Source organism: Salvelinus namaycush, chromosome 16, assembly GCF_016432855.1.
Source record: "Salvelinus namaycush isolate Seneca chromosome 16, SaNama_1.0, whole genome shotgun sequence".
Classification (NCBI taxonomy): Eukaryota; Metazoa; Chordata; class Actinopteri; order Salmoniformes; family Salmonidae; genus Salvelinus; species Salvelinus namaycush.
In genome coordinates this window covers 37592219-37616260 of record NC_052322.1, presented here as the reverse complement: position 1 = coordinate 37616260, position 24042 = coordinate 37592219, and the positions used below count along the sequence as shown (strand labels likewise).

General features: G+C 43.4%; 1 protein-coding gene across 2 annotated transcripts; it reads left to right on the top strand.

The window, feature by feature from the left end:
* The first annotated feature begins 2000 nt into the window (after window positions 1–2000).
* si:dkey-32e6.6 (extracellular matrix protein 2) lies at window positions 2001–18747 on the top strand. Of its 2 annotated transcripts, XM_039011183.1 has the most exons (8): window positions 2001–2897; window positions 3090–3304; window positions 4090–4305; window positions 4407–4599; window positions 11230–11345; window positions 17698–17830; window positions 18161–18318; window positions 18522–18747. In XM_039011183.1, the coding sequence occupies exons 1-8, from the start codon at window positions 2567–2569 to the stop codon at window positions 18663–18665; spliced, it is 1506 nt and encodes a 501-aa protein (XP_038867111.1). In that variant the 5' UTR covers window positions 2001–2566; the 3' UTR covers window positions 18666–18747. The 2 variants fall into 2 exon arrangements, with proteins under 2 accessions (XP_038867111.1, XP_038867112.1); XM_039011184.1 differs by lacking the exon at window positions 3090–3304 and having other exon boundaries at window positions 2003–2897; window positions 18522–18746.
* Window positions 18748–24042: the final 5295 nt, after the last annotated feature.

The following is a 24042-nucleotide window of genomic DNA, read 5'->3' as shown; positions in this document are numbered from 1 at the left end:
CTCATCAAATACAAATGGAGGCAAGGAAACGAGAGGAAAGGAGGAAAGTAGACAGTGAGGGGAGGGAGGGTTGAGAAGAGGGAGGGAGGGAGGGAGGGTTGAAGGGAGGGAGGGAGGGAGGGTTGAGAAGAGGGAGGGAGGGAGGATTGAGAAGAGGGAGGGAGATGAGGTGAGAGGAAAGATTGGGAAGACTAGAGTTGTGGTTTACTGCATGTTCTTGTCAGACAGTCAAATTTAGGTTTGTTGTCTCGTGTCTCTCCAATGTTTACTCTGGTAAGTCACCTCAGGACAAGCATCTGTCTGTTTGAGTGTTTACTGTAAAAAGAACAACACCTCTGTCTGCTCCCAAATGGACCTTTTGGACTGGAGGTCTGGATGGGCTGGGATTGTCACCCTCTCTGACGTTATAGGACTAGTCGTTAATGCACGCACACACATACACACGCACAAACACATGCACACACAAACAAAAATCACACAAATGCACTCTTGTGCACACACACTCAGTCACTCACTCAATCAGTCAGTCAATCTGTCAGTCAGTCATTCAATCAGTCAGTCATTCACTCAGTCAGTCAGTCACTCACTCAGTCAGTCAGTCACTCACTCACTCACTCAGTCAGTCAGTCACTCACTCACACTAAATATGGGCATGTAGTGGCTGGGTTGGTTTTTGACCTGGGACTCCTCTAGAATATCATATAGGCTTTATATTCACATCATTTGATATTTCTGTAAATTCACACCTTGTAACCCTGCATAGCTGTTGTCTGTGATATACAGTGTGGGATGAATATACACACATTGTAAAGATGCGTGTGTGTGTTGCTGAGGTTGTAACAGATGACGTCTGAGCAAGCGCCTGGCAATGACATATACACATAGTTAATATATATACAGTGTGTGTGTGTGTGTGTGTGTGTGTGTGTGTGTGTATTTACTATGCAAACAGAGAGTGGCAGTCAGCAAGTTTCACTCTGCAGTGTGAGGTTAGTCAACAGAAGTGGCACCTGCTTGGTTCAGTCAGTGTGTGTGTGTGTGTGTGTGTGTGTGTGTGTGTGTGTGTGTGTGTGTGCTGTATATATGCAGAGATTGTATAATATGTGTGTTTGAGGGAGATGGGGTTTGTTAGCAATTGTATGTGTGTTACAGCCTTGACAAGGCTATTTTTCATTTTTAAAGTGGTCTTACCTCTCTTCGTAGATACTGTAGATGCCAATGGAAGGAGGCCAGACATGGGTGACTCCAACGAGAGCAGATACTGTCTGCTTTCTCTTATGTAGGCACAGATCCAGGATCAGTTTGCTTAAAGAACGCAAAACTGACACAGGAGGTTGGTGGAACCTTAATTAGGGAGAATGGGCTTGTGCTAAGGACTGGAATGCAATTAGTGAAATGGTGCCAAATACATCAAACACATGGTTTCCATGTGGTTAATGCCATTCCATCTGCTCCGTTCTGGACATTATTATGAGCCGTTCTCCCCTCAGCAGCCTCCTGTAAATACTGACCATAGAGTCTGAGGGCAGCTTCATCCTTACTCCATATGTCGACCAGGAACACCCCACCAAACCCATTTGTCTATGACAGACAAAACAGCATGACAGACCACTGTCTCCTGCAAACACAAATGATGTCATCACCATTGTGTGTAAGATCATTTCTGACTATTTCCCTCCCTACTTCTCTTTCTAGTTGCCCCCTTCCTGTCTCTCCCTCTCCCCAACTGTTTCTTTCTCTCTCTCCCCCTCCTCTCTCTCTCTCCCCATCTCTCTCTTTAATGTATACCCCTACCTCTCTCACTCTCTCCCCCCATCCATCTCTCTCTTTCTCTCTCGCTCTCTCTATCTCCCCACCTCTCTCTCTCTCCACCCAGGTGTTTGTTAGTTTAAGGCAATGAGGACAGGACTAGAGAGGGCAGGAGAGGAGGGGTGATCTGTGTTTTCTGGAGAGATGAACGAAGGCCTTTGTTTAGAATGTGAGAACATACTTTTTCCCCTCTCTCTCACTCTCCCCACCTCTCTCTCTCCTCTCTGTGCACTCCTCCTCCTCTTCCATCCCCTCTTTTCTCACTCTCTATCCATTCTCACCTCTCACTTTTAGTTCTGCTGGTACAGTATCCTCTGGGGAGTGTGCTTAAAGAGTCGGGAGTCTCTTGGGAGTTCTGTCGTCCATGTCTCCTCTTCTGCTTCGCAGGTTTATTCTTTGCCTGATTTTTGCTTCTGGAGGTGCTGCCATACTCAGGAGGATCTTTGTTACTTCTCTTTACTCCAAGACTGGACAGGAGGTGGTTTCAGAAACACAGCCCAGGTCTCAAATATTTTCCTTGTCTATAGTAATTTTTTTCTTGGACTATCCCAGTTAGTTTGTCTTGGACTATCCCAGTTAGTTTGTCTTGAACTATCCCAGTTAGTTTGCCTTGAACTAGTACAGTTAGTTTGTCTTGAACTAGTACAGTTAGTTTGTCTTGAACTAGTACAGTTAGTTTGTCTTGAACTAGTAGTCTCCAATCCTGGGTTTTGGATTTGACCAGCCGTGGGCTCAGATCCAGAAACCTGACGTGGCGATGCTGAGATTTTGGGTTCTGTGTCTGTCTGTGAGTGTTCTCAGTGTAGGCGTTCTAACTCTGATCCCCCAAAAACACGAGATAGAAAATGAGGTACAACACGACGTGGAACATGTGCGTGGAACACGGACCGTGGAACATGAAGCGAGGGAACCCGATAAAATCAATGCAGAGACTCTAGCAACCCACCAACCTGCCACATACACTCCTAAAATGGACACACATGCCACAGTCCCAACTCTGACAGACATACCTCTTACAGAAACAACTGTGATAGGTACAGCTATTACGGAGTCAGACGTACCTGTGGTCGCCACATTTCTTTCATCAGGTGAGTCATTCTCTGTATGCCTCTTCTATGCATTCTCTGAGTACACTCTATAGTTGACATAGCTGTCCGTAAAAAGCCCATTGCAATCCACTAAAACAGTGAGGATTTTAAGAGTCTAAATCCTTGAAATGTCCTTTATAAAATATATTTTAACCTTAATCTCTAATTCTAAAATCTAAGTGTCTCTCTCAGCCCTACCCCTCACCTCATTACCGTATGATGAAGAAGGCAGGGTTCAGGAAAAAGGCAGGGAGGACGAGAATCCAAGAATTGAAGAGGAGGAGGAGAAGGGGAGAGTGAGGGATGAGCAGATGAGAAAGGACAGAGAGATGGAGGCGAGCAGAGGGAGGAGAGGAGTGACGGGAAGGAGACATGCAGCAACTGTAGAGTCCACTGCATACAGAGTGGTAGGTATACAGACCTCTTCAATTCTCCTTTATTGACGCACCGTTTTTTTGCATTGGATGCTTCTTAATCCACCGCATCCGCCAATGTAACATTTCCACATCTGCGGTGAAAGGTGGCAGAGCTAGAGCGGTGTTTGTCAGACCATGAGACATCCCGAAAATCGGTCTTCTCACGAATACGTCTGTAGCGTCCGAACGGTTTGACCTACAAACTATTCTGACCACTCCATGGAAAGGGGACACCCACAAGTGTCAGGGGACTCATCTGAAGTCGGTACAGTTGACGTGAAAACTTCTGTTTGTAGCGTCCAAACCATTTGGTCTACACTATGGAAAGGGAAGATTCTCACGAACACGATGGTGTTCTCCGTTTTGCTCTATGACCCCCACACGTGTCACAGGACTTTTCTGAAGGTAACCGGTACTGGTTAAAAAAAGTATGAAGGTAGTTTTGTGCCAACCCCAAAAAGGGGTTAAATATGTGTGTAAAAAAACTAAATATATTTCCTGAGCTTTCTTATCTCTCCTAGATGACACTTTAAAACCTTGTTTCTTATGATATATTTTGTCGACTGTCTTTATGGCCATTTATGAATGTGTTATTCAATGCGTTTCTCTGGGCTATAGTAGCAAAGGCCAAATTCAATATTTTATCAAATAGTAAAAAAAACAAAAAACGATTCATAGTATGACCATCTTAAAACAATTCCATATGTCAGCTTAGAACCTTTTAAGAATTATTCATCCTTTTCTATTGGTTCTTCCTTTTCCCTCCCCTCATGCAGGCAGGTCTGGGGCGCCCCCTACCTGGCTGGAAGAAGCGAGGCACAAATGGGGGAGCTGAACAGGAAGGTATTCTCAGGACCATACTAAAGGAACTACACAGTGATAAGGACAGACTGATGGACACAGAGAAGGCAGAGGAAGAGGAAGATGAGGACGAAGAAGAAGAAGACGACGATGAAGATGAAGATGATTCTGAAGAGGAGGAAGAGGAGGAGGTACGGGATCGTAATGAACAGGATCCTTTCATCAGGCAAAGCATGATGATGACAATAATGATGATGATGATGATTATGATAATTTTTATTTGTATTACTAGGAGGAAGAGGAAGAGGAGGAGGAAGAAGAGGGGACAGAGTCTCCCACCAATCAGACAGTAGCAAGGACCAGCTTCACAGAGTCTCTCCCAGGGACGTGTCAAACGTCTAAAGGACAAATAAGCTGCAGGGGTGTTGGCATGAATCACCTCCCAATCATCACCGACCTTGGGGTCACGACCCTGGACCTGGCAGGTGAGGGGGTGGGCGGGAGTAATATGAAATGAGTGTTGTAAAAGGTAATATGTACTGTATAAAATCATGTATTGTGTATCTGACATTAGTGAGTGTGTTTATTAGTGTATATCAGTGAGTATATCAGTAAATATATTAGTGTGTATATTAGTGAGTATATTAGTATGTACAGTTGAAGTCAGAAGTTTACATACACTTCGTTTGGAGTCATTAAAACTCGTTTTTCAACCATTCCACAAATTTCTTGTTAAAACTTCTTATGGCTGAAGGGGCAGTATTGAGTAGCTTGGATGAAAGGTGCCCATATCAAACGGCCTGCTCCTCAGTCATAGTTGCTAATATTTGCATATTATTATTAGTATTGGATAGAAAACACTTAAGTTTCTAAAACTGTTTGAATTATGTCTGTGAGATTAACAGAACTCATATTGGCAGGCAAAATCCTGAGTTGAAATCAAAACAGGAAGTCAGAAATCTGAGCAGGTATGTATTCACCAGAGTCCCTAATGAAATCCCCTTGAGATATGAATGATTGTCCACTGCCTATGGGTTCCACTAGATGTCAACCATCAATAGAAAATATAATGAGACTTCTATGATGTTGTGGGAGAGAATGATAGCAGAATTAGTCAGGTGTCCATCAAGCAGCCATTTTCTGATCATGCTTTTTCCTCATGGTACTCACTTGCGTTCCATTGCTCACGAAGACAAGAAAGAATACTCCGGTTGGAACTTTATTGAAGCTATATGTTAAAAACATCCTAATGATTGATTCTGTACTTAGTTTGAAATGTTTCTTCGACCGGTAATATCACTTTTTGAAGTTTTTGTCCGATATAATGCTGACCAGAATTAGCGTTTGGATATGTAAACCAGACGCGCTAACAAAAGAAGGTATTTGGACATAAATAACGGATTTTTTCGAACAAAACAAACATTTATTGTGGACCTGGGATTCCTGGTGTGCTTTCTGATGTAGATCATCAAAGGTAAGGGAATATTTATCATATATTTTCTTGTTTATGTTGACGCCATCTTTGCGGCTGTGGTGTTTTACTTTTGAGCGCCGTCTCAGATTATAGCGTTTCTTTTTCCGTAAAGTTTTTTTGTAATCTGACACAGCGGTTGCATTAAGGAGAGGTATATCTATAATTCCATGTGTATAACTTGTATTATCATCTATATTTATGAGTATTTCTGTTGAAACGATGTGGCTATGCAAAGTCACTTGATGTTTTTGCCACTAGTGAATCTAGTCGCCTCAATGTAAACTCAGATTTATTTATATAAATATGAATTTAATCAAACAAAACATGCATGTATTGTGTAACATGAAGTCCTATGAGTGTCATCTGATGAAAATAATCGAAGGTTAGTGATTCATTTTATCTCTATTCTGGTTTTTGTGAAGCTATCTTTAGCTGGAAAAAATGGCTGTGATTATTGTGGTTTTGTGGTGACCTAACATAATCGTTTGTAGTGCTTTCGCTGAAAAGCCTATTTGAAATCGGACACTTTGGTGGGATTAACAACAAGATTACCTTTAAAATGATATAAGACACATGAATGTCTGAGGAATTTTAATTATGAGATTTCTGTTTTTTGAATTTGGCGCCCTGCACTTCGACCGGCTGTTGTCATATCGATCCCGTTAACGGGACTGCAGCCATAAGAAGTTTTAACAAACTATAGTTTTGGCAAGTCGGTTAGGACATCTACTTTGTGCATGACACAAGTCATTTTTCCAACAATTGTTTACAGACAGATAATTTTTTTATTTCATTTTTATTTCACCTTTATTTAACCAGGTAGGCTAGTTGAGAACAAGTTCTCAATTACAACTGCGACCTGGCCAAGATAAATAAAAGCAGTGCGACACAAACAACACAGAGTAACAGATGGAATAAACAAACGTACAGTCAATAACACAATATAAAAATCTATATACACTGTGTGCAAATATAGTCAAATTAGGGAGGTAAGGCAATAAATAAGCCATAGTGGCGAAATAATTACAATTTAGCAATTAGCAACAGTGATAGATGTGCAAGTAGAGATACTAGGGTGCAAAGGAGCAAAAAAATAAATAACATGGGAATGAGGTAGTTGGGTGGGCTATTTACAGATGGGCTGTGTACAGGTGCAATGATCTGTAAGCTGCTCTGACAGCTGATGCTTAAAGCTAGTGAGGGAGATATAAGACTCCAGCTTCAGTGATTTCTGCAATTTGTTCCAGTCATTGGCAGCAGAGAACTGGAAGGAAAGGTGGCCAAAGGAGGAGTTGGCTATGGGGATGACCAGTGAAATTATCTGCTGGAGCGCGTGCTACGGGTGGGTGTTGCTATGGTGACCAGTGAGCTGAGATAAGGCGGGGCTTTACCTAACAAAGACTTATAGATGACCTGGAGCCAGTGGGTTTGGCGACGAATATGAAGCGAGGGCCAGCCAACGAGAGCATACTGGTCGCAGTGGTGGGTAGTATATGGGGCTTTGGTGACAAAACGGATGGAACTGTGATAGACTACATCCAATTTGCTGAGTAGAGTGTTGGAGGCTATTTTGTAAATGACATCGCCGAAGTCAAGGATCGGTAGGATAGTAAGTTTTACGAGGGTATATTTGGCAGCATGCGTGAAGGATGCTTTGTTGTGAAATAGGAAGCCGATTATAGATTTCATTTTGGATTGGAGATGCTTAATGTGAGTCTGGAAGGAAAGTTTACAGTTGTCGTGTCTTTGGCATCATTAAAATGAAGACTTATTTTTATCAAATAAATTCTCTGTAATTATTATTACGTGATTAAACTAACTTAATCATGTAAATGTAATTAACTAGGAAGTCGGGGCACCAAGGAAAATATTCAGATTACAAAGTTATAATTTTCCTAATATAACTTTCAGATATTTTAATATCTGATCAATTCGTTTTCTAATTAATGAATTGTTCTTTACCTCACGTTAGTCTCATTCCAAACGTCGTAAATTGTTGGTTATCTGTACGAACCCAGTCTTCACTATGAATCATCCAAACATCAATTGTCTTAAATCATTTATTTACTAACTAAATAATCACAGAAATGCATAAACAAACAGTAGATATAGTTACAAGGAAATGATAGCGGAGTTTCCCTAGTGGGATAAACCGGTATCGCGGCTTGGTGGACAAAAGGGAAGTGGGGGTTGACTGAGAAAGGCGGGAATTATGCAAATGAGTCACTACACACTTGATAACTATATTAATTAAAATGCTAATCCTTTGCACATGAACGCTCACTCATTCGGGAATAACTGCAATCAATATATATTTACGCTCAGTGTGTCGTCGTGATCTCTGTTGGAATCGTCCGTCTTTCTGTTGGAGAGTTCGTCTGATCGTCTCTCGTGGTTAGAATGGATACTTTAGAGTCCCATTTCAGAAACGTTCTTGTAGAATGTAGAATAGATGTTTCGGCGGTTGTCGGTCTTCGCATTCAATGGTATAGAATTCCTAGTTGCAGACTAGTAATTAGCATCAAAGATTTGTTCTTATTCTGTCAGTATCGATAGTCTCGTGGTATGGCTAAGAATTCAGCAATCTACTCAAACCTTAGCCCTCTCGGTTATCGAGGTAAGCTGGTCTGAAGATGATTCTCCAGGTGGTGGTTATATTCGGAAGAGCAGAAAAAGGCTGTCCCATGACGCCAGATCAATATCTGTGCTCATGGGGCGGGCCAATGACTTAGTTAACTTTAAAGGGAATTGGGTTCCCTTTCATGAAACAGTTTATAATCATATTACATCATTTCACAAATAGTTTCATCTTTACTCATTCATTTTATACAACATTTAGATGCAAGCCTCATAACTGAGACTCTTGTATAAACAGAGTTATGGTAATGTGGCTATATTGTCTCTCATGAGTTTCACAAACATTAAACGAAATGGCCCGGTCGTAGCTGGATTCTTCCCCGACCGTGTACACCTTCTACAAAACATGTACATTGTTCAGTTCTCAAGTTCTATGCTGGAGAAGAAGTTACTTTGTTCTCCTGTGAAACCTTCTCTCTCTCTATACTGTCTGGCCATGAGGAAGAGAGTCTCCTCCAGGAATTTACGACCTGAGATAACAGTAGCCTGGGTGTAGGCGAGAGAGAGAGGGGTAGGCACGCTATACCCAAAGAGGGCCACGTCATGACACAGTCTAACCAGACACCTAGGTATTTGTAGTTGACCACATATTCTAAGTCAGAACCATCCAGAGTAGTGATGCTAGATGGGCGGGTGGGTGCGGGCAGCGATCGGTTGAAGAGCATGCATTTAGTTTTACTTGCATTTAAGAGCAGTTGGAGGCCACGGAAGGAGTGTGTATTTCACTTATAACTCACTGTATCACAATTCCAGTGGGTCAGAAGTTTACATACACTAAGTTGACTGTGCCTTTAAACAGCTTGGAAAATTCCAGAAAATTATTTCATGGCTTTAGAAGCTTCTGATAGGCTAATTGGCATAATTTGAGTCAATTGGAGGTGTACCTGTGGATGTATTTCAAGGCCTACCTTCAAACTCAGTGCCTCTTTGCTTGACATCATGGGAAAATCAAGAGAAATCAGCCAAGACCTCAGAAAATAAATTGTAGACCTCCACAAGTCTGGTTCATCCTTGGGAGCAATTTCCAAACGGCTGAAGGTACCAGTTCATCTGTACAAACAATAGCACACAAGTACAAACACCATGGGACCATGCAGCCGTCATACCGCTCAGGAAGGAGACGCGTTCTGTCTCCTAGAGATGAACGTACTTTGGTGCGAAAAGTGCAAATCAATCCCAGAACAACAGCAAAGGACCTTGTGAAGATGCTGGAGGAAACAGGTACAAAAGTATCTATATCCACAGTAAAACGAGTCCTATGTCGACATAACCTGAAAGGCCGCTCAGCAAGGAAGAAGCCACTGCTCCAAAACCGCCATAAAAAAGCCAGACTACGGTTTGTAACTGCACATGGGGACAAAGATTGTACTTTTTGGAGAAATGTCCTCTGGTCTGATGAAGCAAAAATAGAACTGTTTGGCCATAATGACCATTGTTATGTTTGGAGGAAAAAAGGGGAGGCTTGCAAGCCGAAGAACACCATCCCAACCCTGAAGCACGGGGCTGGAAGCATCATGTTGTGGGGGTGCTTTGCTGCAGGAGGGACTGGTGCACCTCACAAAATAGATGGCTTCATGAGGAAGGAAAATTATGTGGATATATTGAAGCAACATCTGAAGAAATCAGTCAGGAAGTTAAAGCTTGGTCGCAAATTGGTCTTCCAAATGGACAATGACCCCAAGCATACTTCCAAAGTTGTGGCAAAATGGCTTAAGGACAACAAAGTCAAGGTATCGGAATGGCCATCACAAAGCCCTGACCTCAATCCTATAGGAAACTTTTGGGCAGAACTGAAAAAGCGTGTGCGAGCAAGGAGGCCTACAAACAATGACTCAGTTACACCAGCCCAAGTTAAACAATTTAAAGGCAATGCTACCAAATACTATTTGAGTGTATGTAAACTTCTGACCCACTTGGAATGTGATGAAAGAAATAAAAGCTGAAATAAACCATTCACTCTACTATTTTTAAAAGGTAAAGCTCCGCCTTATCTCAGCTCACTGGTCACGATAACGACACCCACCAATAGCACGTGCTCCAGCAGGTATATCTCACTGGTCATCCCCAAAGCCAACACCTCCTTTGGCTGCCTTTCCTTCCAGTTTTCTGCTGCCAATGATTGGAACGAATTGCAAAAATCGCTGAAGCTGGAGACTTATATTTCCCTCACTAACTTTAAACATCAGCTATCCGAGCAGCTAACCAATCGCTGCAGCTGTACATAGCCCATCTGTAAATTGGCCATCCAATCTACCTACCTCACCCCCACATTGTTTTATTTACTTTTCTTTTTTACTTTTGCTCTTTTGCACACCAGTATTTCTACTTGCACATCTATCACTCCAGTGTTAATTTGCTAAATTGTAATTACTTGCTACTATGGCCTATTTATTGCCTTACCTCCTCATGCCATTTGCACACACTGTATATAAACGTTCTTTTTTTTCTATTGTGTTATTGACTGTACGCTTGTTTATTCCATGTGTAACTCTGTGTTGTTGTTTGTGTCGCACTGCTTTGCTTTATCTTGGCCAGGTCGCAGTTGTAAATGAGAACTTGTTCTCAACTGGCCTACCTGGTTAAATAAAGGTGATATAAAAAATTAAATCAATAAATTATTCTGAAATTTAACATTCTTAAAATAAAGTGGTGATCCTAACTAACCTAAAACAGGGGATTTTTGCTAGGATTAAATGTCAGGAATTGTGAAAAACTGAGTTTAAATGTATTTGGCTAAGTTGTATGTAAACTTCCGACTTCAACTGTATATTAGTGTATATATTAGTGAGTATATTAATGTATATGTCAGTGTGTATATTAGTGTGTATATTAATGTATATGTCAGTGTGTATATTAGTGTGTATATTAGTGTATATGTCAGTGTATATATTAGTATGTACAGTATATTAGAGTGTATATGTCAGTGTGTATATAAGTGTATATATTAGTGAGTATATTATTGTAAATGTTAGTGTGATTGTACCTCTATATGTGTGTCTGACAGAGAACAACATCAGTCTTATTGCCTCGCGGGGTTTCTCTGGTCTTCCCAACCTGGAGAGTATAGATCTGAGCAAAAACCGACTGGATGACGACTCACTCAGCCACCACCTCTTCTCTGTAAGTCTCACCAGCTTTTCACCCCTACCATGTTGTATGATAGACCTGCTGGAGAGTAAGAGTTGGGGGTTCGAGATCTCTAGATGCATCTGCTAAATGACCAGGGCAGTCCTGCATGAGTCAGCATATTCCTATAACAGTAGCTGGTGACTGGCTGACAGTAACTGAGTCAGTATTTTATAATAACAGCTGGTAACTGGCTGACAGTAGCTGAGTCAGTATACTATATAATAACAGCTGGTGACTGGCTGACAGTAGCTGAGTCAGTATACTATATAATAGCAGCTGGTAACTGGCTGACAGTAGCTGAGTCAGTATTTTATAATAGCAGCTGGTAACTGGCTGACAGTAGCTGAGTCAGAATACTCTATAATAGCAGCTGGTAACTGGCTGACAGTAACTGAGTCAGTATTTTATAATAGCAGCTGGTAACTGGCTGACAGTAGCTGAGTCAGTATACTATATAATAACAGCTGGTAACTGGCTGACAGTAGCTGAGTCAATATACTCTATAATAACAGCTGGTAACTGGCTGACAGTAACTGAGTCAATATACTCTATAATAGCAGGTGGTAACTGGCTGTCAGTAGCTGAGTCTGTATTTTATAATAGCAGCTGGTAACTGGCTGACAGTAGCTGAGTCAGTATACTCTATAATAGCAGCTGGTAACTGGCTGACAGTAGCTGAGTCAGTATACTCTATAATAACAGCTGGTAACTGGCTGACAGTAGCTGAGTCAGTATACTCTATAATAGCAGCTGGTAACTGGCTGTCAGTAGCTGAGTCTGTATTTTATAATAGCAGCTGGTAACTGGCTGACAGTAGCTGAGTCAGTATACTCTATAATAGCAGCTGGTAACTGGCTGACAGTAGCGGAGTCAGTATACTCTATAATAACAGCTGGTAACTGGCTGACAGTAACTGAGTCAATATACTCTATAATAGCAGGTGGTAACTGGCTGACAGTAGCTGAGTCTGTATTTTATAATAGCAGCTGGTAACTGGCTGACAGTAGCTGAGTCAGTATACTCTATAATAGCAGCTGGTAACTGGCTGAGAGTAGCTGAGTCAGTATACTCTATAATAGCAGCTGGTAACTGGCTGACAGTAGCTGAGTCAGTATACTCTATAATAGCAGCTGGTAACTGGCTGACAGTAGCTGAGTCAGTATACTCTATAATAGCAGTTGGTAACTGGTTGACAGTAGCTGAGTCAGTATACTCTATAATAACAGTTGGTAACTGGCTGACAGTAGCTGAGTCAGTATACTCTATAATAGCAGCTGGTAACTGGCTGACAGTAGCTGAGTCAATATACTCTATAATAGCAGGTGGTAACTGGCTGTCAGTAGCTGAGTCTGTATTTTATAATAGCAGCTGGTGACTGGCTGACAGTAGCTGAGTCTGTATTTTATAATAGCAGCTGGTAACTGGCTGACAGTAGCTGAGTCAGTATACTCTATAATAGCAGCTGGTAACTGGCTGACAGTAGCTGAGTCAGTATACTATATAATAGCAGCTGGTAACTGGCTGACAGTAGCTGAGTCAGTATACTATATAATAGCAGCTGGTAACTGGCTGACAGTAGCTGAGTCAGTATACTCTATAATAGCAGCTGGTAACTGGCGGACAGTAGCTGAGTCAGTATACTATATAATAGCAGCTGGTAACTGGCTGACAGTAGCTGAGTCAGTATACTATATAATAGCAGCTGGTAACTGGCTGACAGTAGCTGAGTCAGTATACTCTATAATAACAGCTGGTAACTGGCGGACAGTAGCTGAGTCAGTATACTATATAATAGCAGCTGGTAACTGGCTGACAGTAGCTGAGTCAGTATACTCTATAATAGCAGCTGGTAACTGGCGGACAGTAGCTGAGTCAGTATACTATATAATAGCAGCTGGTAACTGGCTGACAGTAGCTGAGTCAGTATACTATATAATAGCAGCTGGTAACTGGCTGACAGTAGCTGAGTCAGTATACTATATAATAGCAGCTGGTAACTGGCTGACAGTAGCTGAGTCAGTATACTATATAATAGCAGCTGGTAACTGGCTGACAGTAGCTGAGTCAGTATACTATATAATAGCAGCTGGTAACTGGCTGACAGTAGCTGAGTCAGTATACTATATAATAGCAGCTGGTAACTGGCTGACAGTAGCTGAGTCAGTATACTATATAATAGCAGCTGGTAACTGGCTGACAGTAGCTGAGTCAGTATACTCTATAATAGCAGCTGGTAACTGGCTGACAGTAGCTGAGTCAGTATACTCTATAATAGCAGCTGGTAACTGGCTGACAGTAGCTGAGTCAGTATACTCTATAATAGCAGTTGGTAACTGGCTGACAGTAGCTGAGTCAGTATACTCTATAATAGCAGTTGGTAACTGGCTGACAGTAGCTGAGTCAGTATACTCTATAATAACAGCTGGTAACTGGCTGACAGTAGCTGAGTCAGTATACTATATAATAGCAGCTGGTAACTGGCTGACAGTAGCTGAGTCAGTATACTCTATAATAGCAGCTGGTAACTGGCTGACAGTAGCTGAGTCAGTATACTCTATAATAACAGTTGGTAACTGGCTGACAGTAGCTGAGTCAGTATACTCTATAATAGCAGCTGGTAACTGGCTGACAGTAGCTGAGTCAGTATACTCTATAATAGCAGCTGGTAACTGGCTGACAGTAACTGAGTCAATATACTGTATAATAGCAGGTGGTAACTGGCAGTCAGTAGCTGAGTCTGTATTTTATAATAGCAGCTGGTAACTGGCTGACAGTAGCTGAGTCAGTATACTCTATAATAGCAGTTGGTAACTGGTTGACAGTAGCTGAGTCAGTATACTCTATAATAGCAGCTGGTAACTGGCTGACAGTAGCTGAGTCAGTATACTCTATAATAGCAGTTGGTAACTGGTTGACAGTAGCTGAGTCAGTATACTCTATAATAGCAGTTGGTAACTGGCTGACAGTAGCTGAGTCAGTATACTCTATAATAACAGTTGGTAACTGGCTGACAGTAGCTGAGTCAGTATACTCTATAATAGCAGCTGGTAACTGGTTGACAGTAGCTGAGTCAGTATACTCTATAATAACAGCTGGTAACTGGCTGACAGTAGCTGAGTCAGTATACTCTATAATAGCAGCTGGTAACTGGCTGACAGTAGCTGAGTCAGTATACTCTATAATAGCAGCTGGTAACTGGCTGACAGTAGCTGAGTCAGTATACTATATAATAGCAGCTGGTAACTGGCTGACAGTAGCTGAGTCAATATACTCTATAATAACAGCTGGTAACTGGCTGACAGTAGCTGAGTCAGTATACTCTATAATAACAGCTGGTAACTGGCTGACAGTAGCTGAGTCAGTATACTCTATAATAGCAGTTGGTAACTGGTTGACAGTAGCTGAGTCAGTATACTCTATAATAGCAGCTGGTAACTGGCTGACAGTAGCTGAGTCAGTATACTCTATAATAGCAGCTGGTAACTGGCTGACAGTAACTGAGTCTGTACTCTATAATAGCAGTTGGTAACTGGCTGACAGACTACAGCAGGAGCACACTCTGGTGTACTGGCTCCTCTTATAGCTTTTCACAATCTCTTACACACTTAAAAGTGGTACTGGAGGCACTCTCAGTGAAACCATTAACTCATGTACCTAATCTTCATACCAAGTCTGCAACACTGCAAGCACATTATCTACTTTACACTCCGTTTGTAAAACACACTTATCGCAAAACACTCAACACAGTTCTCTACATTAGACACATCATTCAAAACTAACAGGTCTTGTGTTTCGTTTGGAAAACACTGCCATTCAAAATGTCACACTCATTTACCGATTACCTACACCCAGTGCTCACATATGAAAACACTTATAGCTAATTTCTTCACTTAGAAATCAGAGCTTGAGCACTATAAATAGGCTTCAGGTTAGGTTTCTTGGTTTGGACAACAATGGAGGCCAATTTTGGAGAGAGAGTTAGAGGAAGAGGAGTGAGAGTAAGAGGAGGACGAGGAGGAGGACACGGACAAGGACGAGGAGGGGGAAGAGGATGAGGACGAGGAGTTGGACAAGGAAGAGGAGGAAGGAAAACAATCACAGATGAGATCTGGGCCACTTTGGTTGATTATGTGGTCAACCATGGTTTGAGTTTCAGGGAGGCTGGGCAGAGGGTCCAGCCTAACTTGAGCTACTACACTGCAGCTAGTATCATCCGGACATTTTGAAATGAGAACAGGTAAGTAAACCTACCCTCTATACCATGTTACTGTACTTACAGCACTGCAGCACTTAGAGCACTACAGTAACATTTCATTATATACTGAAAGAAATCTTGGACCCTAACCATTCACATCCTGTTTTTGCAGAATTGCTAGACGATCTTTCAATGGAGGAAGACACTGGCTGTTCACAGCAAAGCCAGAACAACACATAGTGAATACGGTCATTTCAAACAACAGCATACGTTTACGAAAACTGCAACACCACATCATGACTGACAACACAACATTCAGTAACATAAATAGGGTGAGTTTATCCACACTTGGCCGTCTCCTGAAACGCCATCAGATTCGTATGAAGCAGCTCTACAGAGTTCCATTTGAGCCTAATTCTGACAGAGAGAAACAACTGTGCTATGAATACGTACAAGTAAGCTATACTATCCTGTCATTGGTACTGTATTTCAGTGTATTGTGCTACATATTGACTGGTCTATGTCTATTCATACTGTCGTACAATAAAGTGTTGTCTTGTCTGTTTCAGAGAGTTATGGAACTAGATGCTGCTGCAGAGCATCATGATTTCATCTACGTTGATGAGGTCCGCTTTAACCTAGCCAAAACAAGACGCAGGGGAAGAAACCTCAAACTGCAGGGGAAGAAACACCGCGCCATCGTCAATGTCCCTGGACAGCGTGGTGGCAACAACACAATGTGTGCAGCCATTAGTCAGAACAGTGTCCTTCATCATCATGCCACTCTTGGTCCTTACGATACTGCCCACATTATCACCTTCCTTAACACCCTGCATAATATCCTCATTCCCAATGACCAGAGGAATGGGCCAGAGTAGTCCAGGTTTGTTGTCACCTGGGACAACGTAAGTTTCCACTGGGCTGCCCTGGTCCGCAATTGGTTAATTGACCATCCGCAAGCTGATGCTCAACCTGCCACCATATTCTCCATTTCTAAACCCAATAGAAGAGTTATTTTCAGCGTGGCGTTGGAAGGTATACGATCGGCAACCTCATCAACGCATACCCCTTTTCCAGGCGACGGAGGAGGCCTGTGGGGACATAGACAAGGGGACATGCCAGGGCTGGATACGCCACTCCAGATGCTGCTTCCCCCGCTGTTTAGCCAGAGAGATCACTTGTGATGTTGAGGTGCTGTGGCCAGACCCAAATAGGAGACAGGATGCACCCTCATTGTTGTTTTCATTATAGTAACAAGCCTATTTGTTTATCTTCCACTGTATTTGTTTTGTCTGTTACTGTTCATCCTGAAATCTGGATGAAAATACAATGTTTTGAGAAAGAAATTCATGTTATTTCCCCCCCTTGCATTTGTGTTTCTAGGGTAAATATATAATGAATATGCATACATACTGTATATATTTGTGCACATACATGTACGTGTGAGTGCTATGACAAACTGTGGACTCCAACTGCACACTGAACCTGCAAAAGACAAGAGTAATGTTTTACATTTGTCACATCCGTGTGTAGTTGGCGTGTGTAGAGCTAATCAATTGGTTTGTGTGTAGAGTTTTGATGCAAAAACATGTTGGTAAGTGTTTGGTTTTACACGAGATGTGGGATGTTTTGCATGTGTGTGTGTGTTTTGGGGTTGTGTGTGTGTTTTGGGGTTGTGGGTAGAGTCTAGAGAAAAGGAACCATAGTTTCAGAAATCGCGTAAGCAATTGTCAAAAACTGTAAGAGATCAGCTAAGTGTGTGTGTGTGTGTGTGTGTGTGTGTGTGTGTGTGTGTGTGTGTGTGTGTGTGTGTGTGTGTGTGTGTGTGTGTGTGTGTGTGTGCACATGTTCAAGTGAAATACAGTACATGACTACAGCCAATTGGATTGAGATGAAGAGATTATTTTAAGAATGAATGATTTCATGATATCCGTTCATCCAGTAATGACAGAGGCGGGAGGAACAGGGCAGAGTTACTGGGAGAGTGACACAGCTCACTGCTTTCACTGGGTACAGATCAACCAGACCAGACCAATACATGCGCTAAATATAGATCAGGGTCAAGCTAGATTTCCAGAAAATGACCATTTTTAACAGTAATCTAAACCGTGTGTTTTTCTCCTCTTCTTTTTCTCTACTCCCTGGTAGAATCTGACCCGGCTGAGGAGGCTTAACCTAGATGATAACCAGCTGACACGAATCCCACTGCTGCCACCGTCACTGGAGGAGCTCAAGATGAATGACAACAAGATCACCAGACTCACCCCTTACAGCTTCAAAGGTGTGTGTTTGAGAGAGGTCGACGGTTGATTTAATCCTCCGTATATAACACACACACACACACACACACACACACACACACACACACACACACACACACACACACACACACACACACACACACACACACACACTTCTTTGTGACACTCATAAGTATCAGTTTGTGTATGTGTGTATGTCTGTGTGTGTGTTTGTGTGTGCGTGTTTGTGTGTGTGTGTGTGTATGTGTGCGTGTGTTTGTGTGTGTTTATCTGTATGTGTGTGTGTGTGTGTTGTGTGTGTGCGTATGTGTGTTTTTGTGTGGGTGTTTATGTGTGTGTGTGTGTCCCAGGTCTGTTCCATCTGTTGTCTCTGGAGCTAGAGGGGAACCTTTTCCATGACGGCAACATGTCCCCTTTGACCTTCAAGCCACTGAGGAGCGTCCAGTACCTGCGCTTGGACACGAACAGGTTCCGCTCCCTCCCCCTCGGCCTGCCCCGCTCCCTACAGGTCAGAGTCTCCTCATCACCATCCAGAACATTCTTACAATACATTCTTGTGTGTTTCTATATTATGTGCGTCTAAATGTGTGTGTGTGTGTGTGTGTGTGTGTGTGTGTGTGTGTGTGTGTGTGTGTGTGTGTGTGTGTGTGTGTGTGTGTGTGTGTGTGTGTGTGTGTGTGTGTGTGTGTGTGTGTGTGTGTGTGCACGTAGGAGCTGAGGATGTGTGATAACCAGTTACAGGAGGTACCAGAGGGGGTTCTGAGTGAATTGGCCAAACTGAGAGTTTTAGACCTTAGTCACAACCTGCTGCATGAGGGCAGCATCTCAAACCGGGCCTGGGTCAAACTAACGTGAGTTCAATTAAGAAATTAATTAAGAAAAGAATCAATCAATCAATTCACCTACCCATCCAAAAATGAATTGATGCCGGATCATATGACACGAAAAGCATCATACACGGCTGTATTTCTGAATTTTGAAAGTTATATATCTTGAAAACTTGATTGAAAGTTATATATCTTGAAAACTTGATTGAAAGTTATATATCTTGAAAACTTGATTGAAAGTTATATATCTTGAAAACTTGATTGAAAGTTATATATCTTGAAAACCTGATTGAAAGTTATATATCTTGAAAACTTGATTGAAAGTTATATATCTTGAAAACTTGATTGAAAGTTATATATCTTGAAAACTTGATTGAAAGTTATATATCTTGAAAACCTGATTGAAAGTTATATATCTTGAAAACCTGATTGAAAGTTATATATCTTGAAAACTTGATTGAAAGTTATATATCTTGAAAACTTGATTGAAAGTTATATATCTTGAAAACTTGATTGAAAGTTATATATCTTGAAAACTTGATTGCTGACATGCAAAACACTTTGGGACTATATCAACAATTGATTAATGAAACAAACACCATTTGTTCTAGAATGTTTTGTAGTACCTACATCATCCACCGGAGGGTGTACTGTGCTTGAGAATCAGCACAGATTTTCCTGATTCGTTCCGTTTGATGTAAAATCATTACTCTCCTGCTTGTGCTGATGTACACACACGTATGTGTGTGAATTCCTGCTGTTTAGTCAGATAAGCATCTATACAGTACACAGGGTTCAAACCTGTCATTATTCTCTTGACAGCTACACACACACACACGCACGCGCATGTGAGTCCGATAGACTGTGACAACTGACCCTGTGTACTCAGGAGAACAAATATGTGATGGAGGGAAGAAGGGAAGGAGGGAAGGAGGAAGGAAAGGGTGTTGTGTGTGTGTGTGTGTGAGTCTTGTTTAAATATAGTGAATTCCAGTGGGTTTATCCCTTGCTCCGTGGGATCCTTGCGAACCACAGCGAGAGCTTCGGGAGAAAAAATACACACAGAGAGGAGAGAGAGAAAGAAAGGGTGTGTGAGAGTGGTGTTGAGGAAAAGAAGGTAGAAAGGGAAAAATCAGCAAGAAAATGGATGAGAAGAGAACAGAACAGAAGGGAGGAGGATGAAGAGAGCAGAAGGGAGGAGGATGAAGAGAGCAGAAGGGAGGAGGATGAAGAAAGGCAGAGAGAAACTGTGTTTGCATAATGTTGCCAAAGTACCCGTAATGTAAAACAGATAAACCTATCAGGTACTTCCTGGATGCCTGTTGACTGTGTTTAGCGTCAGGGCCCATGGGTTAATAAGGTCAGGGGTTAATTGGGTAGGGCACCTACTGTAGGTAGGGGTTAGTAGAGGTCAGAGGTTAGATACATGGTTAGAGTTCTGGCCATCTGACAGGTTTATGAACGTAAATGAAGGACAGGCCCGACTAATACAACTCGCATTAGTGTGGCAAGCAGGGCTCTGTTGAGAGAGGGAGAGACTTGTGTGTCTGGCGATAATTAGTGCACAATATCCTAAGAAAGAGGACTTTTCTCACACCTTGTAATGTAGTCCATACTGACAGAATGCTTGGAGACTGATTTTCCCACTTTGCTCCACTGTCAGAGCTGCTAGGAGTACTGGGTGGAGGAGTCAAGCGCAGAGAGCAGGGATTCAAGAACATTTATTTTCCAGTAGACAGGGAAAACGATCATGCCCTAAACACACGGGCGCATGAAAATACGAGTCCAAAACACAGGACTAAACTGTCCAGAAAAAATAATAAATCCACAATACAATCCAACACCAAATAACAGAGAAACAAGCCCGCACAAAAGCCAGCGGGCTACCTGCCCTTAAATAGCCTACCCACAAAACTAAACTCAAAACAGGTGCACCCAATCAGCCCAAACTAACAGAAACAAAAAGAATAGAATCGATGGCAGCTAGTAGGCCGGTGACGACGACCGCCGAGCGCCGCCCGAACAGGAAGAGGCACCATCTTCGGCGGGATTCGTGACATCCACAATGTTTTCATTGAGTGGAGTCAGTATTTCACCCAAGTCTGGGGGTCAGAGGTGAGGGGTGTGTGCATGAGTTTGTGCAGGGTTGGGGTCAATTCCATTTCAATTACAGTCAATTCAGAAAGTAAACCAAATTCCAATTCCAAATGTTTCTTATTGAAAAGCATTGAAAAGAAGTGGAATTGGAATTTCCGTGTACTTCCTGAATTGAAATGGAATTGACCTCAACCCTGGTTTGCTCCTAAGACTGCCTGTGCTTCAGGTCGTTCTGTTCTCCCACATAAACTGAGCTTTGTGTCTGTCAGGGGATGTGTTTGTGTGTGTATGTGCATGTGCATACTCGTGTGCCATTGTGTGTGTGTGTGTGTGTGTGTTTTGTGTGTGTGCGTGTATGTGTGTTAAATATTACATTTCTTGGCAACCTTTTTCTAATTTCCCCTCCTGAGCTTAGTGGATAAAGAAGAGTATTTCTGTATTAAAGCTTCTCTTTCATTCACCACAGTTCTTTCACCTCTGTCTGGGTCTCAGTCTGTCTTTTGTTTCACTCTTCCTCTCTCTTTCTCTTCTCTCTTCCTTTCCATGTCACTGTCTCTCTCCATGTCTCTGTCTCTCTCCATGTCTCTGTCTCGCTCCATGTCTCTGTCTCGCTCCATGTCCCTGTCTCGCTCCATGTCTCTGTCTCTCTCCATGTCTCTGTCTCTCTCCATGTCTCTGTCTCTCTCCATGTCTCTGTCTCGCTCCATGTCTCTGTCTCTCTCCATGTCTCTGTCTCTCTCCATGTCTCTGTCTCGCTCCATGTCTCTGTCTCGCTCCATGTCTCTGTCTCGCTCCATGTCTCTGTCTCGCTCCATGTCTCTGTCTCTCTCCATGTCTCTGTCTCGCTCCATGTCTCTGTCTCGCTCCATGTCTCTGTCTCTCTCCATGTCTCTGTCTCTCTCCATGTCTCTGTCTCTCTCCATGTCTCTGTCTCTGTCTCTCTCCATGTCCCTGTCTCGCTCCATGTCCCTGTCTCTCTCCATGTCTCTGTCTCTCTCCATGTCTCTGTCTCGCTCCATGTCTCTGTCTCGCTCCATGTCCCTGTCTCGCTCCATGTCCCTGTCTCGCTCCATGTCCCTGTCTCTGTCTCGCTCCATGTCTCTGTCTCGCTCCATGTCTCTGTCTCTCTCCATGTCTCTGTCTCTCTCCATGTCCCTGTCTCGCTCCATGTCCCTGTCTCGCTCCATGTCCCTGTCTCTGTCTCTCTCCATGTCTCTGTCTCTCTCCATGTCTCTGTCTCGCTCCATGTCCCTGTCTCGCTCCATGTCCCTGTCTCGCTCCATGTCCCTGTCTCTGTCTCTCTCCATGTCTCTGTCTCGCTCCATGTCTCTGTCTCGCTCCATGTCTCTGTCTCTCTCCATGTCTCTGTCTCTCTCCATGTCTCTGTCTCTCTCCATGTCCCTGTCTCGCTCCATGTCCCTGTCTCGCTCCATGTCCCTGTCTCTGTCTCTCTCCATGTCTCTGTCTCTCTCCATGTCTCTGTCTCGCTCCATGTCTCTGTCTCGCTCCATGTCTCTGTCTCGCTCCATGTCTCTGTCTCGCTCCATGTCCCTGTCTCGCTCCATGTCCCTGTCTCGCTCCATGTCCCTGTCTCTGTCTCTCTCCATGTCTCTGTCTCGCTCCATGTCTCTGTCTCTCTCCATGTCTCTGTCTCTCTCCATGTCTCTGTCTCGCTCCATGTCTCTGTCTCTCTCCATGTCTCTGTCTCTCTCATGTCTCTGTCTCTCTCCATGTCTCTGTCTCTCTCCATGTCTCTGTCTCGCTCCATGTCTCTGTCTCGCTCCATGTCTCTGTCTCGCTCCATGTCTCTGTCTCGCTCCATGTCTCTGTCTCTCTCCATGTCTCTGTCTCTCTCCATGTCTCTGTCTCGCTCCATGTCCCTGTCTCGCTCCATGTCCCTGTCTCTCTCCATGTCCCTGTCTCGCTCCATGTCCCTGTCTCGCTCCATGTCTCTGTCTCTCTCCATGTCTCTGTCTCGCTCCATGTCTCTGTCTCTCTCCATGTCTCTGTCTCTCTCCATGTCTCTGTCTCTCTCCATGTCTCTGTCTCTCTCCATGTCTCTGTCTCGCTCCATGTCCCTGTCTCGCTCCATGTCCCTGTCTCTCTCCATGTCCCTGTCTCTCTCCATGTCCCTGTCTCTCTCCATGTCCCTGTCTCTCTCCATGTCCCTGTCTCGCTCCATGTCTCTGTCTCTCTCCATGTCTCTGTCTCTCTCCATGTCTCTGTCTCTCTCCATGTCTCTGTCTCTCTCCATGTCTCTGTCTCTCTCCATGTCTCTGTCTCGCTCCATGTCCCTGTCTGTCTCGCTCCATGTCCCTGTCTGTCTCTCTCCATGTCTCTGTCTCGCTCCATGTCCCTGTCTCGCTCCATGTCTCTGTCTCTCTCCATGTCTCTGTCTCTCTCCATGTCTCTGTCTCTCTCCATGTCTCTGTCTCGCTCCATGTCTCTTGTCTCTCTCCATGTTCTCTGTCTCGCTCCATGTCTCTGTCTCGCTCCATGTCTCTGTTCTCTCTCCATGTCTCTGTTCTCTTCTCCATGTCTCTGGTCTCTCTCCATGGTTCTCTGTCTCGAGTTCCATGTCCTGTCTCGCATCCATGTCTCTGTCTCGCTCCATGTCCTTGTCTCTCTCCATATGTCTTCTCCAGTCTCTGTTCCGCTCCATGTCTCTGTCTCGCTCCATGGCTCATGTCCTCTGTCTCGCTACAATGTCTCTCTGTTCTCATCTCCATGGTCTCTTGTCTCGCCTCCATGTCTCCCTGTCTCTCTCCATGTCTCTATCTCTCTCACATGTCTCTGTCTCTCTCATGTCTCTGTCTCTCTCCATGTCTGTCTCGCTCCATGTCTCTGTCTCGCTCCATGTCTCTGTCTCGCTCCATGTCTCTGTCTCGCTCCATGTCTCTGTCTCTCTCCATGTCCCTGTCTCGCTCCATGTCCCTGTCTCTCTCCATGTCTCTGTCTCTCTCCATGTCTCTGTCTCTCTCCATGTCTCTGTCTCTCTCCATGTCTCTGTCTCGCTCCATGTCTCTGTCTCGCTCCATGTCTCTGTCTCGCTCCATGTCTCTGTCTCGCTCCATGTCTCTGTCTCTCTCCATGTCTCTGTCTCTCTCCATGTCTCTGTCTCGCTCCATGTCTCTGTCTCGCTCCATGTCTCTGTCTCTCTCCATGTCTCTGTCTCTCTCCATGTCTCTGTCTCTCTCCATGTCTCTGTCTCTGTCTCTCTCCATGTCCCTGTCTCGCTCCATGTCCCTGTCTCGCTCCATGTCCCCCGTCTGTCTGTCTCTCTCTCCCTCTATCCCTCTCCCACTGTC

Bases quoted from the DNA above. Each gene is read 5' to 3' on its own strand.
- si:dkey-32e6.6 (XM_039011183.1), top strand. From the start codon at position 2,567: ATGCTGAGATTTTGGGTTCTGTGTCTGTCTGTGAGTGTTCTCAGTGTA. The intron at 4,306-4,406 runs GTACGGGATCGT...TTGTATTACTAG, and splicing joins AAGAGGAGGAAGAGGAGGAG to GAGGAAGAGGAAGAGGAGGA. The intron at 11,346-17,697 runs GTAAGTCTCACC...ACTCCCTGGTAG, and splicing joins TCAGCCACCACCTCTTCTCT to AATCTGACCCGGCTGAGGAG.